This window comes from Nelumbo lutea, chromosome 8 (assembly GCF_056320005.1).
Source record: "Nelumbo lutea isolate HS-2025 chromosome 8, American lotus-T2T, whole genome shotgun sequence".
Taxonomy (NCBI): Eukaryota; Viridiplantae; Streptophyta; class Magnoliopsida; order Proteales; family Nelumbonaceae; genus Nelumbo; species Nelumbo lutea.
The window spans coordinates 37,175,111-37,193,083 of NC_142691.1; the positions used below are offsets into that span (position 1 = coordinate 37,175,111).

General features: G+C 35.8%; 1 protein-coding gene across 2 annotated transcripts; it reads left to right on the forward strand.

The window, feature by feature from the left end:
* Positions 1-14,258: 14,258 nt before the first annotated feature.
* Positions 14,259-17,111, forward strand: LOC148843839 (transcriptional regulator of RNA polII, SAGA, subunit). Of its 2 annotated transcripts, none has more exons than XM_088956711.1 (2): positions 14,259-14,615; positions 14,902-17,111. In XM_088956711.1, the coding sequence occupies exon 2, from the start codon at positions 15,285-15,287 to the stop codon at positions 16,593-16,595; it is 1,311 nt and encodes a 436-aa protein (XP_088812837.1). In that variant the 5' UTR covers positions 14,259-14,615; positions 14,902-15,284; the 3' UTR covers positions 16,596-17,111. The 2 variants fall into 2 exon arrangements, with proteins under 2 accessions (XP_088812837.1, XP_088812838.1); XM_088956712.1 differs by having other exon boundaries at positions 14,352-14,615; positions 14,804-17,111.
* Positions 17,112-17,973: the final 862 nt, after the last annotated feature.

Consider the following 17,973-nt stretch of genomic DNA (forward strand, 5'->3'; position numbering starts at 1 on the left):
CAACAATGAAGTGACCGCCCAGGCTAAAGAGCCTCGGGCTCACTCAAAGTCAAAGCACATCGAGAGTAAGTACCATGTACTGCGGGAGATCATTGGTAGAGGGGACATCCTAATTCAGAAGGTAGCATCAGTGGACAATGTGGCAGACCCATTGACTAAGCCACTGACACTGAAGGTGTTTGAGAAACACGTAGAAAGTATGGGACTCCGGCTTGTACCGGATTGGACCTAAGTGCAAGTGGGAGCTGTTAGACAGTTTTGTATGCCCTTAGCTTCAATCCAAGTTTATGTACTTTTGACATTTAGTGTAAATAAACAAAGTACATGTTTGATTCATGTTGTTTGGTATATTTCTGTGTAAGACCCTAAAACTGGACACTTATAGAGACTAGTGTTAATTTTTAATGTTCACAGCCATTGGATAAGTCTGGGGAGATTCATCATACCAAGGCTGATATTGATGTGCCACCAAGGGTTGGGATGGCTTATCTCGGCCATTAGGGTAAAACCCAAGGCACATGTAGTATGGGATTGCTTGAACCCTTGAACCGGACCAGATTTTCGGTATTGCCCTAGACCTTGGAAACAGATGGGCAAAACTAGAAAGTTACACCTGACCCCTGAACTTGATTATGACACTTCACTAGGTGTCGAATCGGGCTGTCTTTGATATGTTAATCAGTGAGATCCTTAGTGGGGGTCAAAACCTGGACATGTTGGGGCAGTTTGAGAATTCATCTAAGTGAGTGATCATAGTGACAGAATCAGCCCCTTTGTCGAACAATAGTAATGATCGGGAATGCACTCTCTCTGATGGAAACCAAACTGTCGGCAGTTGATTTCAATCGTTGGAATTTTGTTTTGCAAAAATAATATATATATATATATATATATGTATGTATATGTATGGTTTCAAAAGATTTGCAAAAGGTTTTAATTCCCGGGATCCATGTGAGTAGAGAGTGTTGCACTGTTCGTTGCAGCTGAGGGAGAGGTCTTCTCTTGTCGTGCAGTGCTTGATCATTAAGGGCTGAGAGGTTAAGTGTAAGACCATTTAGGATAATACCTGATGGGCTAATCTTGCACCTGCCCACAGTCCCTGGGTTTTTATAAGATGGCTTGGCCCAAGGACCACTTAATGTAAGTGTTGGGCCCATAAGGCCCATGTGATGGGTTCAAGGGGGTTACTGAGTTTTTCAGTGAATTTGGCTGGGCCGAACCCATGTGGCTGGTGTGTAGATCAATGTTTGAGTCCCACGCCATACAAAGAAGCCCAACTGGGCAGCAGATTGGAAACTAATTAAACACTAAACACTTAATGGGCCAAAAGCCCATTACGAGCTGGGCTGATATGATCATCCATCTGTGGGGCGAATATGAGATTAATGTTAGTGAAAGGATTGGGATTTTTACCTTATCCACTTTGGGAGACCAAATTCAAATCAGATTTGAATCTGGTAACCTCCTGATAAGATCAGGAGTAAACTAACTTAATCTACAGATAGGACTAAGATTATCCCCTATCCAAATATTGATTTGGATTGGGATAACTCCTAATTAGGAGGATTTCTTAATCAAGTAGAAAGGAGGAGAAAATAAATTTCGAATATATCAGATTTTGAACTAAGTTTTTCAAGAGAGAAGAAAGTCTTCTGCAACAGAGATTAGATCTCAAAACTCCAGAGAGAAGAAAAGTTGTTCAGCCATCTTCATCCCAAGATTTTTTTTTTCTCCAACCACCGCCAACCCCTCTTGCAAGATTCGATCTTTGTAGGAGAAAGAAGTCAAGAAATCAGTTCTTGACATCAGTCTTGCAGAAAAGACAGAGAAAGAATTCAGTGTTCAGAGTTTCCAATGGGTTCTTGCGAAGGATCCAGTGTGTAAGACGCACCCTGCTGGTTCCGTTCCATCCATAGTTGTGTCATCTTCAGCAGGAGTGGTTCTTGGTATCTTCTTTGGGCGTGAACATCAACTTTGGGAGATATTGTTTCTCCGGATCAGGTATAATTCTTCCTGTTTCCTTTTGGTTTAGATCTGGTTTGATTATAATTCAAGTAGAATCCTTGAATATCGTATTCTAAATTTAGGGAATGTGATTCCCAGTTGGGAGAATATAGTAAATTTTTGAAATTCGCCCACCCATTCTGCACCCTTCATGGCATCCATTAGATGGATCCTACCATTCTTTCATATGCAACAGCTGCAAGGCTTTATTACATCTAGTCATGAACACATGTCATGCAAACTGAACAGATTCATCTATGGATTAAAGCAAGTTTCTAGAAGTTGGAACATCCGATTTGACTCTACAGTTAAACAATTTGGCTTTCAGCAAAACCCAGATGAATCCTATGTTTACAGGAAATCAATGAGAAACAAGGTTACGTTTTTGGTTTTTGTATGTATATGACATTCTACTCATTAGGAATGATGTAGGAATGTTGACTACGATGAAGGTATGGCTTTCGCAGCAATTCTCCATGAAAGATCTTGGAAAAGCTTCCTACATCTTGAGACTTCGACTCTATAGAGATAGATCGAAGAGGATAATAGGATTATCCCAATATACTTACATTGACAAAATTGTCAACAGGTATAACATGGAGAACTCCAAGAAGGGATTTGTCATTTTCAGACATAGTCACTCTCTCCAAGGGTATGCCTTCCAAGACTCCTGAGGAGATTAAGGGCATGAGAGAGGTTTCTTATGCCTCAGCCGTAGGGAGAATCATGTATGTCATATTATGCACTTGACCAGACATTACTCAGGCTATGAGTGTGGTAAGTAGATACTAGTTAAACCCAAGACAGGAGCATTGGACTACCATAAAAAACATACTCAAATACCTTTAGATGATTAATGAATATTGTCTTGTCTTCGGTAGTAGTTCACTACAGATGGTTGGGTATACTGATGTCGATTTCTAGTTAGACCCAAATGATAGAAATCCTAGATTGGTTACATCTTTATGATGGGGTCCTACGCAGCTAGCTAGAAAAGCAGCAAACAAGGGTTCATAGCAGACCGAAACCGAGTACATTGCCGCAAGTGAAGCTGCTAAGGAAGTAGTGTGGATGAAGAAATCCATTCACAAATTAGGAGTTGTTCCATCCAACACATCACCCATTCCAATATTGTGCGACAATAGTGGAGCCAGTACTAAGGCGAAGGAGGCAAGAGCCCACTCAAAATCAAAGCACATCGAGAGGAAGTATCATGTGCTTCGGAAGATTGTTGGTAAAGGGGACATCCAGATTCAAAAAGTAGCATCAGCGGAGAATGTGGCAGACCCATTAACTAAGCCACTAAAATAGAAAGTGTTTGAGAAATACGTGGACAGTATGGAACTGAGGCTTGTACCAAATTAGACCTAAGTGCAAGTGGGAGCTATTAGACAGTGTATGCCCTTAGCTCCAATCAAATTGATGTACTGATACATTTATTGTAAATGAGTAAAAATACATAATTGTTTCATGTTATAATTGGTGTGTTTCTATGTATTACCCCTTAAACTGGATACTTATAAGACTCATGGCAGTTTAAAATGTTCGCAGTCGTTGGATAGACTTGGGGAGTTTATCCTGCCAAGGTCGGCACTAATGTACTGCCAATGAAGTTGGGGCAGCCTGTCTCAGCTACTAGGGTTGGAACCAAAGCACATGTAGTGTGTGTTTACTTGAAACACTAAACCCGGACCAATTTCCAATTATGCCCTAGACCTTGGAGACTGATGGGCAAAACTGGAAAGTCACACCTAGCCCCTAGACTCGATTATGGTACTACATGGGTGTCGGATTGGGCAATCTTTGATATGCCAATCAGTTATATCCTTTGAGGTCAAAACCTGGGTATGTTGGGGCAGTCTAAAAACTCACTCAAGTAGGTGATCATAGTGACAGAATCATCCCCTTTGTCGGACAAAGTGAATGATCGAGACTACACTCTCTCTGATGGAAACCAAAGCTGGCGGCAGTCGATTTCAAATGTATTTGAGACTTGTTTTGCAAAATATGTTTATACGATAATATATATTATGTTTTAAGAAAAAATGTTTATAAAAGGTTTTAATTCACATGATCCATCTGAGTAGAGAGTGCAACACTGCACCTTGTAGCCAGTGGAGAGGTCCTTCTCTGTCGGGTAGTGTTTGATCACTATGGGTTGAGAGGTTAAGTGTAAGAGACCATTAAGGGTTGTATACCTAATTGGCAATATCTTACTTAAGTCCATTATCCTTGGGCCTTCACAGGATGGCTGGACTCAATGACCACTTAGTTGTAAATGTTGGGCCCATTAAGAGACCATGCTAATGGACTCAGGGGTTCATTGTACTTGACAATGAATTCGGCTAGGCCTTTTCACAAAGGCTGGGCCGAACCCATGTATGCTTATGTAAGGTCATTGTTGGGATTCCATGCCATACAAATTGAACCTAAATGGGCTAGCAACTACATAGGGATGTGAGCCACTTGCTAAATGGGCCTAATGCCCATGATTAATTGGATTAATCAAGTGGTCACATGATACTTTAAGCAGTCATGTGACATCGGCGAATATGGATTTGGATACGAGTCTAGAGCATCTGTTAGGATAAAAGGATAAGTCTTATCCACTTAAGGAGTCCAGATCCAAATAAAGATGGATTAAGAACCTCCTAATTTGATTAAGAGTGGTGCTCATTAAGGCTTATAAAAAGGGGAGATCGAACTGCTCCAGTTACATCAATCTACTCTTAGTTTTCTCTCTACCTTGCTGCCCCAGAAACCCTATTTCATTCTCCACCTTTGTGACTGATCTTGATCAGTTTTGATTTCTGATTTTTGCAAGAAAATATCATAATTATTTCATGCTAACCTCCCTCGTACAATCCAATCTATTGGATTGCAGTTTTGGTGAAAACTGTGTTGTTGAACCAGTTTCATTCCAAACTGTATCATTTTCAGTGGAGGCTGGCTTTGGGAATCAATTTGAGCGTGAACTACCACTTTGGGAGCTACATTTTGTGGAATTTGTACCATGTATACTTTTCCCTTCTTTTTGGTTTCAAAATTGGTCCGATTTCTGTGCAAGAACAATCCTTGAAAAATACAATTTTTCTAAAACTGGGAATATGATTCCTACAAGTTGCAAGAAAATTTTTGAAATTTCGCCCAACCATTTAGCATGGTTCAGCCATCCATATGATGGATCTAACCTTCCTTCACTACAATGCTTTAGGTCTAAGGATTATCCATACAACTATGACGATATAATCAATTATTGACAAGAGATTCCATGTAACTATTTTGTTAATGTGTTAAGTTCAGTGAACTTGTTCCCTATTAAGCACCCACTTATTTGCTTTAGTGTCTCCACACAAATGACTTGAGATTTATCACCCCAATGAGGCAAGCATAGTACGTGCTAATCTATCTGGATTATCAAAGCCCTCTTAATAATACTTTGACTAGGAATTGGTTAGGATTTGGTACCAATGATAGGCATATCTGAAATTCTTAACATACATAAGAATATACTAGCTTCACAAAAATACAATGGTCTATTGATATAATTATAAGTAAAAAAAAAAACATGAATGAAAAGTGTCTAATTTGTATTATAATAAAGTATGAATTTTATAAGATTGCTTTTTTAAAATATCACTAGATTGGTTTTAGGGCATATGATTAGTGGTTAATATCTCCATGAAGTGCTCTACTATTTTATGTCATTGTTGGGAATCCTGATTCAAGATGGTCATGGAGAACAAAGTTGTGAATCCATCTACAATGTTACTAGCAACACACTCCCAAATAAGTGAGTTAACTCTATTCAAGAGAAATAAGTTGGCATAAGTGGAGATTGTTTCCCCTGCACCATCTACATCATCTTGGGCTCCACCTCACTTGAATTCCTCAAAATTGATGTTGATGGGGCAGTTGGACAAACTAGCTTAGGTATTAACATTGTTATTCAAGACCACCTTGAGTAGTTTATTTGTGGAAGATCTAAATGTATTGCCAAGGATGATTCTAAGAGGCTACAACATTTAGGGAAGGTCTACAGTTGGATAAGAATCATGTCTAGCCCATATTTATCTTGAAGGAGATGCATAGAAGATCACTAAGATCATGTTTGATCCTCATGTTGAGGTTCCATAATGGTATCGCACAATCATAGCTAATTGCAGGAGTCTTTTGCATGGATTTCATCAGTTTCACATTTCCTATGTCCCACATATAGCAAGGATCATAGTACCACTATTGTGTATCGTATCGGACAACTCAGATACGAAGATGCTTTGAAAATGCATGAATAGGAATGAATGGTATTGAAACATTTGGATACACTAGGAAAATGCATACAAAATACATAGATACATTATTAATACCAAATATAAGGCTAAATTATCTATGAATAAGGTATAAACCAAGGTTTTAAAAACTGGATCAGACACAAAACAGTTTTGGGAACCGATTCCTGGGTTGAACGTCTGACCATCTAGTTCGGACGGATGGTCCTTTCTGATTTAAAAAAAATAAAAAATAATTAAAAGCGTAAAATACAAAAACCTCCCCTAAAGTTTCTAACAATCATAAAAACCTCCCATATAGTTTCATTTTAATAAATACCTCCCCTGAACTCAATAAAAACATCCCTTTCGTCACTGTCCCAGATGGAAAACGTTAGATTGGTGCACCATTTTTTTCAAATACCCATTATACCCTTTTATAAATTATTTTACATACAAAATTACTAAAATAACCCCATTTTAACTCAACAAAAACCTCTTTTAATGATCAATTCAGTAATTTTACATATAAATTTACTAAAATATGTTATTTTGTTGAGTTAAAATGGGATTATTTCAGTAATTTTGTATGTAAAATAATTTATAAAAGGGTATGGATATTTGGACAAAACTTATGCATCAATCTAATGTTTTCCATTTGGGACAATAACAGAAGGGTGGTTTTTGTTGAATTTCTCAAAAGTTCAGGGAGGTATTTATTAAAATGAAACTATAGGGGAGTTTTTATGATTGTTAGACACTTCAGGGGAGGTTTTTGTATTTTACCCTAATTAAAATGAAAAAATAACCAAAAACCGTTGTTCGGGTTTGACAGGTTGATGGTTTGACCGCCCAGGTCATGCGTCATTGACCAGATCAACAATTTTTTGCCCAAGAGCGATTTTATGGTGAAACAGAACCAGTTGCCTGACTGATTCCCGAGTTAACCAAGGTATAAACACATGAGAAATGCACACTTCAATAGGTTATATGAAGAGAAACATTGCAATGAACACTATTGAGACACTAAAACATGTACACATCATACAATAATTATCACTTATAATTTTCAATTTTTTATACAAATTTGGAAAATTTTTATTTATTTAGTATTTTATATAAATAATAACGTTATTTTTTAAAATAACAAATATGTTTTCATTTTAACATATAATTGTTTTGTTTTAAATATAATTATAAAATATAAATATAAATCATTTAAGGTAGATAAAATAATTATTTTATAATTTTGAATGTTGTTAAATCTTCGAAAAAATTAAATCTTAAATTATTTATTTCAGTTTTTAATTATAACTTTATTTCATTTTTTATAATTATAATTTTCAAAAATTTTAACTTTGTTAGAAAATTTATTTATTTAGTGTTTTTATAAATAATAACTCTACATTTTCAAAAAATAAATATGTTTTCATTTTTAAAATATAACTTGGATGTAAAATAAAACATATAAATCATTTAAGGTAGATAAATAATATATTTTCATAACATTTAGTTCTTATTAAATTTTTGTGGAAAATTAAAACTTAAAGTATTTATTTCAGTCTTTATAATTATAATTACATTTTAGTTTTTATAATTATAAATTTTAATATTTATTAAAGTTCAAAAAACAAAGTAAAAGTGATCAATATACAATTTTACAATTTTGTCAAACTAGGCATCAATATGTTTCCATATTGACATGTACATATTTGTATCTACCAATACAACATGATACAATTTAATACAAAGGTGGCATATCTTGTATCCGTGGACATGGATACTGATACAATACACCTTGTATTGGGAGTATGATATCGATACTTTAACTACATAATCGAATTACTCCTTCATTTGTGAAATTTGGTTATAATGTCCATATTTTCTTTTGTATGTATTATTGGTTGATTTGGTGTAATAAAGGTTTTATTTTTTGAAAATGGTGTAATGAGGGTTTTGATTGTTCAAAACTCTTTTCATACCATATCTTTTTCTGCATCATAGATTTTCCTATTTAATGAATGACTTAACATGAGGGATTTTTTATAAAAAAAAAAAAATAGAAAGAATAAATCTATAAAATTTATTTTTAAATCACAAAAATTCAAATAAGCATTACATTTTTTTAAATTCCATAGTTCATTGAGCATTTTTATTCCAAATAAATAATGATTTGAAAATAAGAGAGGGGCAAAAAGAGACGGGGAGAGAGAGAGATTAAAACAAAACAAAGTTTCATTAGCAAGCTAATCAAATACAAAACCTCACTACATACCAATTGGTCAATTTTTCTCTCATATTTATTATTATATAAAACTAACTATAACTAAGAAGGATCGGATAAGAAAGAAAAACAGAAATATTAAGGAGGAAGAACATATTTGTATTGCAGTTTGCAACCATAGGCACATTATTAAATTAAAATATTAAGAAAACTAAAAAAAGGTAAAAAGAGTTCGGGAGAGAGAGAGAGTACTTGCAACGATCGAGGGGTGTAATCTAATTCTCAGAGAAGAGAGCAAGAAATATTTGGAGAGAGAGAGAGAGAGAGAGAAAATTAAAGGAAATGCTGAGAGCGAGCGAGAGAGAGAGAGAGAGAGAGAGAGAGAGGGAGACGAAGTTCAGAAGCGAAATCGAATAAAGATACGTAGAAGATGATGAACAAGTGCCCTACGACAAGAAAGAAAGATGGAAGGGAAGAGGGGAGAAAGGAAAATACAAAGATAGTGAGAGGACAAAAAGGAATGGGAAGGAGAAGGGGGTCTTGTTACTACTCTGTCAAGGTTGAGGACGATGAATAATTCACATGAAGGGTATTTTAGAAATTAAAAAAAATTATGTCATGTAATGTCAGGTACCAATGGAGTGTGATGAAAAATTAACAAGGGAAATTTTAGATAATTGTCAAAAACAGCAAAAGTACTTTAATACAATATGTAAACACTAAGGATGAGTTATTCAAATAACTAAATCATAAGGACAGTTTTTAAAAATTTGCAAAAAAAAAAAAAACATTAAAACAACACCCTTAAAGATAATTATCAATATAACCAAGTCCATCTTGATATTTTCCAAACGTCTAAGATTTTTTTCCTTTTTTGGATAAATTATATTTTATCAACATGTATCTAGGATAGTGACAATTAACCCCATGAATGTTCATTTGCAACAAAGATACCTGAATTTTAAATTCCACCACTTTGCCTTTTCCCTTAAGTTCCATTAGTAAACAAGATTCTCTTGCTTATCTAAACATTTCTAAATCCCCAAACTATCAGTTCCTTGTAAATAATCATTTTGTCCTTTCTTATACAACAAAAAGCCATTGACATCAATAAAGGAAATGATCATGTAAAACGTGACAATGCAGATGATGGATACGAAGAGAAAATGATGAATACCATGGATCTAATGCTAAAAGGAGATACCATTGAAGTCATTGAGGGTTTATAGCAATAGGGGTTCTTGGAGGAATTGCAACAAAATCAAGGTCTGTTTGGTTTGTATTTGGAATCGGAATCAGAATCAAAATCCTTCAAAATCGGAATCGGAATTATCCATTCCCATAGTCTGTTTGGTTCGGATAGGAATGGGAGTGGGAATTAAAATCAGCAGGAATGGGATTTCATTCCCAAGGGAGGGGTAGAGAATGTCCTTTCCCTCAAATGGGGAAATGCCATTCTAGTAGAGAATGTCCAATAATCTTGTAAGAGTTCTTAAGAGTATTATTATTATTATTATTATTATTATTATTATTATTATTATTATTATTATTATTATTATTACCCTTTGTTTAATCTTTTTCACTGTTTGAGTGAATTGTTCGCTCCATTCTGGAGGATTCTTCTTCAATCATTTTTCGAGTAATTGGTGGTCTTGGGCTATTCCACTATAATAGTCTACTACATAATTTAGACTGCCTAAGGATCTTTGAATTTATCTTTGATTTCGTCAGGGAATTTATCAGCAAACTCTATCACTCTCTGGATGGGCGCTATTGTTCCTTTAGATATCTGGAATCCTAAAAATCTAATCTCTATCTGAAAGAGTTTCATTTTCTTAGCAGATGCTGCTAATCCATTTTCTTTCATCGCCCGGAGGAATATATTCAAGTGTTTCTATTGGGCCTTTATATAAGCGACGATGAACAGTAAGCAATGATGAACAATAATGATATGCAGAGAGATGTTATGAAAAAAAATAAACAATACACAGAAAATTCTTATTCAGAAAGTATATAATTATTGGAAAACTTATTAATAAAGATCTAATAGTACTTACAGAGATATAGCACACACGGGTATAACAACAGATACTCTTACGAGATTACAAAAAATCTCTTAGGAAAAAAGCACTCACAACCCTAAAATAACACTCAAACAGGACTTAATACTCTTAAGAACTTATATACTTCTTTCTCAAATTTTACACCCAAAGTCTTGCACACCTTTTGCTTGAGAGGAGAGTGATTTATATAGAGGTGGCCAAAATTTCCGGAGCAAGACCACTTTATTTGATCTTATCTTTAGGGCATCTATAATTGAGATACCATTTATCTTTTCTTATTGTGCATCTTAATTATTGGGATGCTTCCTTATCACCTTCTTGTCCTATTAGGAACAACTGTCAATACTTTTACTGTTTCGGATGTAATCGTACCACACTTCTCTAATACGATCTCTTTCTTCCTTAGTAAATTTTTTGAAAAACCATGTTTTCTTTAAAGGTTACAAATTAAAATCTAACCTAATAAGGTTTTTATCTATTTGGAACTCATCTTCTATTTCTAACATGTTAATTTCAAAGTCTGCCTTTGTAGGCTCATAAGACTTTACAGATGGATTTTCTCTTAAGGCTGTATGGTAGTCTGATGGTTAATTATTTGTTATTGGTGCCTTATAGGTAGCATAAATAATTCATGGGGAGGTCGTGTCAGGTCTACCGGTCTCCTGGATCTTGTGTTCATCAAATCGACGTCTCCCGATCTCCTGGATCACTAATAGATCTAGAAGATGTCGTCTTCTTCCACGGTAGGCTTGAGGACGTCTATGAGATCAAATTTATCCCACCATTTTGTTTCAATTTTCTTTTCAATAGTTGGAGGCATCCAAGAAATATCCAAGTGATAACTCTATTTTAGAATCCAAATGAGACGAAATGTCTTGAAGAAATCAAATTGTTTTACATGCTCGAATTCCAGATAAGCTCTTCCTTTACCAAAGGCTCTATGTTTGTCCATGAGCTCTCGGTGAGGGAAGATATCATCGAAGCTCCCCAAGAGGTCCACCAAACATATGCCCAATCAGGGTATGGGCCTTGAAAGTCTTCGGAGAAACGAATGAACCATGAATGTCTAAAAATGGAATTCTGCAATAGAAAGACTTTGTACCAAGCGCCTTGATAATCCTAGTAATTGAATATTTTGGGTCTTCTATTAATAGGCTTTGTGATAAATTTTGGCTTGCTTGTATCACCCCAAGCAGACAAAGAGATGAACTTGACTATTATTAGCTTGGAATAAACTAGTTCAGTTTTATTTGGATCTCTAAAATAGTGTTGAATTCGTGCAAATCCCGTATGAAGAATAATTTCTTCATAATACTTATGGTCCTTATTTTGACCACTGACAGTGAAATGATGCCCATCTAGGATGGAGAGGGCAAGGTGCTAAAGAGCTCCTTTTGGGTTGACATGAGTGGAAATGGCGGTGGCTTCTTCTTGTGAGATAGTTACCACAAAATCTGATGAATTAGGCATGTACTGGTTGGAATTAGGCTCTTCCATCATGAGAAATGATTCCCTAATTAAGGGAGACATTAATGGGGACTGACTAGTCCTTGAACTTGCTCTCACCTCATAATTAGATCTTGGATTAGACTTATTAGTTCTTTTAGGGCACTTGGAATTAGGACTTAAAGGAAGACGAAGTATTCTGTTGGTCATCTTTAATTAGATAACCTTGCAAGAATTCCCTGGTTAGAAAATCTGGCAAAAAATCTTCAGATTCTTTAATATATTTAATATCAAAATAAAAAACCGACAAACTAGCTTGCCATCTAGCAAAAATTTATTTTGAAACCAGGTTTTTCACATCCTTTTCCAAAATGCTGGTTTATCAAATCACTTTGAAAGTTAGTGATGCAAAGGACTATGTTGAGCATTTCTTTTTTGACAATAGAATATTTTCTCTAGGTATCATTCTAGGTTCCTGAGGTGAATCGAATTATCTCATCTTTCCCATATCTTCTTTGTTTTAGGATTCCTCCATATCCTATTTCACTAGCATCAGTTTCCACTATCTTTGGGGATTTTGGATGAGGGATATTGAGGCAGGGAAGGGTTTTTACCCTTTGTTTAATCTTTCTCACTATTTGAGTGAACTGTTCGCTCTATTTTGGAGGATTCTTCTTCAATCATTTTTCAAGTAATTGGCGGTCTTGGGCTATTCCTCTATAACAGTATGCTACATAATTTAGACTGCCTAAGAATCTTTGAAGTTGGGTTTTATCTTTGATTTCATCAGGGAATTTATCAGCAAACTCCATCACTCTCTGAATGGGCGCTATTGTTCCTTTAGATATCTGGAATCCTAAAAATCTAATCTTTGTTTAAAAGAGTTTCATTTTCTTAGCAGATTTTGCTAATCCATTTTCTTTCATCACCCAGAGGAATATATTCAAGTGTTTCTAGTGGGCCTTTATAGATGAAGAATAGATTAATACATCATCAATATATACTATTATGAATTGAGTATAGAGGGTGAATATTTCATTCATAATTCTTTGAAATTCAGATGGGGCGTTCTTTAGCCCAAAAGGCACTACATTCCACTCATAGTGGCCGAAAGGCACTATGAATGTTGTCTTTTATTTATAATTTTCTTCTATTATAATCCGCCAATAACCTGATTTTAGGTCAAATTTTGAGAATATGTTTGCATCATATAGACGGTTTATCAGATCCTGCTTATTAGGAATGAGGTATCTAATCAATCTTAAAGCTTTATTGAGGGGTTTGTAATTTATTACGAGTCTCATTACTCCTCTTTCTATTTATGCTGCGTTTTCTACATAGAAAGTAGGGTAGCTCCAAGGGGATTTGTTTGGTCTGATTAGACCCTTCTATAATAAATCTTGGATTTCTTTCTTATGGATTTCCAATAATTTGTTATTCACCAGAGTCTTCGGGGGAATTAGAGGTGGTCCTAAATAACTTCTTCATCTTATCATTTTACTTTACCAAATATGGTTAGTCAACTTTCACGGCCTTCACTCTCTTCGGCCTACAAGCGACTACGACCTTGGCTCAAGTATTATAGTTCTAGCCATGATATGTACATATCGGATTGTATCTACCAATACGACATGATACAATCTAATACAAAGGTGGCATATCCTCTATCCATGGACATGGATACTGATACAATACACCTTGTATTGGGAGTATGATATCTATACTTGAACTACATAATCGAATTACTCCTTCATTTGTGAAATTTGGTTATAATGTCCATATTTTCTTTTGTATGTATTATTGGTTGTTTGGTGTAATGAATGATTTTTTTTTTCCGAAAATGGTGTAAAGAGGGTTTTGATTGTTCAAAACTCTTTTCATACCATATCTTTTCTCATCATAGATTTTTCTGTTTAATGACTGATTTAACATGAGGGCTTTTTTATAAAAAAAATAGAAAGAATAAATCCATAAAAAATTATTTTTAAATCACAAAAATTCAAATAAGCATTACATTTTTTTTAAATTCCATAGTTCATTGAGCATTTTTATTCCAAATAAATAATGATTTGAAAATAAGAGAGGGGCGAAAAGGGACGGGGAGAGAGAGAGTTTAAAACAAGTCAAAGTTTCATTAGTAAGCTAATCAAATAAAAAACCTCACTACATACCAATTGGTCAATTTTGCTCTCATATTTGTTATTATATATAAAATTAACTATAAATAAGATGGATCGGACAAGAAAGAAAAACAGAAAGAATAAGGAGGAAGAACATATTTGTATTGCAATTTGCAACTATAGGCACATTGATAAATTAAAATATTAAGAAAACTAAAAAAAAGGTAAAAAGAGACCGAGAGAGAGAGAGAGAGAGAGTGCTTGCAGCGATCGAGGGGTGTAATCTAATTCTCAGAGAAGAGCGCGAGAAATATTTGGAGAGAGAGAGAGAGAGAGAAAATAAAAGAGGAAATGCTGAAAGAGAGAGACGAAGTTCGGAAGCGAAATCGAACAAAGACTAATCGAAGGAAACTTGCGAGGATTCGACCGAAGTCTTTGTAGACGTGTTTCTGAATCTTAAATTTTTCTCGGTCTCAGAGAGCTCGGAAAGGTGAGGTTGAATTATTCAAACCATGATTTCTCATCTTTAGAAGCTTAAATCCTTGCTTGTTTGTTGTTTTTTCTGTTTGTTTCTGTTCTCTGTAAACCAAAATTCGAACTTTCGCTCGAACCCTCGAACTCACCCGCAACTTAATTCTTTCGTGATCCGTGTTGGTTAACTTGGTTTGGAGATCTCAGTGCACTGAGAGAATTTGGATTACTGTTCTCTTCTCGAATTGTGAAGAAATGAAGATTTTTCTGGACTTACAGAGAGGTGTATTTCTGGGTTTTTGCAGTTTGCGGCTGGCAAGAAAACAGGGTTCTTAAAGCGAGGCTTTGGTAATTAAAAGTTAGGGTTTTAATTTCTACGGATCGGAATTTTAAGTTTTGATTGCAGGGTTTTGGAGGGATTGAGTAAAATCTGTGTTCAGTGAGATCTCTACTTGCGGGCTCTATTTTCCGTTTCCTAGGGTTCACGTTTTTGAAGATGAGATTGGTTTCTACATTGTCTATCAGGCGTGTGGAGAATTTCGGGGATGGTACAGGTGTACGCAGGAACCGTTATTGGAAACGCAGCAAACCCTAATTCGTTTGGAAAAGGACTTGGCTTTCTGGGTTTTGTATTTGGACAGGAAGATTGATGATTTAGGCGTTGTTTATGGACTCTATGTATTGAGAAATGCAACATTCACAGCAGCACTCTCGGATCAATCTTGCTGATTTGAAGGCTCAGATAGTGAAGAAGCTTGGGCCCGAGAGATCAAGGCGGTACTTTTATAATTTGAATGGACTATTGAGCCAGAAGTTAAGCAAGATTGAGTTTGATAAGTTGTGTTACCGGATTCTTGGAAGAGAGAATCTCCCTTTGCACAATCAATTGATCCGTTCAATTCTGAAGAATGCTTGTATTGCAAAGGTTCCACCACCAGTCCATGGGAAGGAAGTTCAGAAATCCAGAAGAGCAACAGGAAAGAAACCTCCTTCAAGAGAAGATTTGCATGAGCAAGGTGGGCCGTCTCCAATTCCAACTCAGCCTTCAACTCCAACTCCAAAAATTTGGGCAAATGGGGGTGTTGTGCCAACATCTCCTCCAAAGATCCGGTCTGGGATTCATGAACGGAAACTCAAAGATCTCCGTAGTCCTCTTGGACCAAATGGGAAGATAGACTTTGCTTCCCAACAGTTGATCAATGCAGATGATAATAGTAATAAAGTTATTACAGATAATGGGGATTTCAATCTGTGTGATTTGTGGAGACCAGTGCAAAATTATCAGGGTCTTGCTGAGCAACCTCAGAATGAGCTGGAAGTTTCTCTTCAGCACCCTCCAAAAAGATCACGAATAAACAGATCACCGGATGATCTGGTTTCTGTACATAGCAAGGGCCAGAGCCAGATTGATGTTGTTGTCGTTGAAGATGGGGAAGAGGTGGAGCAGGCTAACAACTCCAACTCTACTAGAAGTCCACTCCAGGCTCCCCTTGGGATTCCATTTTGCTCAGCTAGTGTAGGTGGGGCACGCAGGGCTATGCCAGTGCCTAGCAGTAGCTTTCCTGCTTCTTTTGACAGTGGTGAATTGTTTGATACAGAGACACTGAGGAAACACATGGAGCAGATTGCAGGAGCACAGGGCCTTGAAGGGGTCTCTACAGATTGTGCTAACTTGTTAAATAACGGGCTGGATTCATACTTGAAGCGGTTGATAAAGTCTTGCATTGAGCTCGTAGGGGCAAGATCTGGATATGAGCCAACAGTGCATCCTGTCCAGAAGCAGCATCACCATGGTAAACTCATTAATGGTGTTTTGCGAGGTCATAATCCACAAATGCAATATAGCAGTGGATCCATAGAAGGCATGCAAGAACAGAGAACACGGTTTCCGATATCTCTGCTTGATTTCAAGGTTGCAATGGAGCTAAACCCACAACAACTTGGAGAAGACTGGCCATTGCTAATGGAAAAAATATGTATGCATACATATGAGGAGTAAAACACCTGAAACAAAAATTGGTCCCAACTGATGGTTGGGTGGGCCCATACTGATTCCTGAGTCTTGAAGATCATGGATGGACATTTCCAATGCAGTGAGTACCATATTGCGGCCATGATGGACGAGATTACTCCCCCAGGAAAAATCTTTATTAAAAGATTAAATTTGGAGCAGGGAACCTCTATATTCTCTTGCTGCAGGGCCTCACACAACCAGGATTACATTTAACAGCAATCATTCAAAAGGGAATTCCAAGAAAAAGATACCCGTGATTGGTTGCACTGTTGTACGTTTAGCATTCATGTTGGTTGTTTCCTGCCACCACCGCAAAATCTCAAGATGTTCTGTAATTTACAGCCAATTAAGAGGAAGTTTAAGACCAATTTTGCAGAAATACTTTTGTGATAATGTGGTAAAAGGTAAAATCACATAATGTAATGATGGCAGTGTTGCGGTGTATGTATTATCAAATCTGAGCATTTATTGATTTCTCAATATTATAGCATGTTACCAACCCATGAATTGTTTTTCTTGAATTTTAAATTTGGGTGTTTCTTTTAATTGATGCATGAGAGGCCAAAACCCCTGAAGTAATAGCATCTTGTCTATTATGTAGGGAGTTGACCTTCTGTAATGTGCGATTTTGCAATACTAATTAGATCTAATTGGACCTATTGCCGTTTCTTTGGTTGTGAATATTCAGGCCATGCAAATATTTATTGGACAAGGAACATGCATTTTAAGGAATTAGAGGCATACACAGCACAAAACTCTTGTGTGAATATTCAAGCAATTTAAATATTTATTGGGCAAATAATTTTACATATAAAAAAATATTGGACAAATAAAATGCTGTATTAGGGCAAAGGAAAATAAATGAGTGGCATGTGCAACAGGAGAGAGGAAAAAGTAAATGGACTAAAATTTTGGGATGGTTGTCTTGGTGCTATATTGGCATCATATAGTATTAGTTGTGGAAAATTACTATTTTTTATTTCTTTATTTGGGTGTGAAACTGCTATATCACTAATGACCTTCTGAAAACCATAAACTTTTAGATATTTCTTTTTTCTTCAATGATAAGAGGCTGAATGTACATAGAAAAACTTTCTTGTAGAAGTTTGTATGGCCAATAGTCACAGTTGTGTACTAAATGTTTGTGATACTTCGTTGTATATAACTTAAGTATCACCTAAAAATCCTAAACAGAAAAAAGAAAAAGAAACACACATGGGACTTATAAATGCTTCCTTCTTTTTCCTTTCATTTTTTGGAAAGTTTATATTATTTGAATATCAATATATAAGGTCTACTGCATGGACAATTTGTTTCACAGGAGCCATGATAAAAACACAAGTTAAAGCTAAAGGTACAAGAT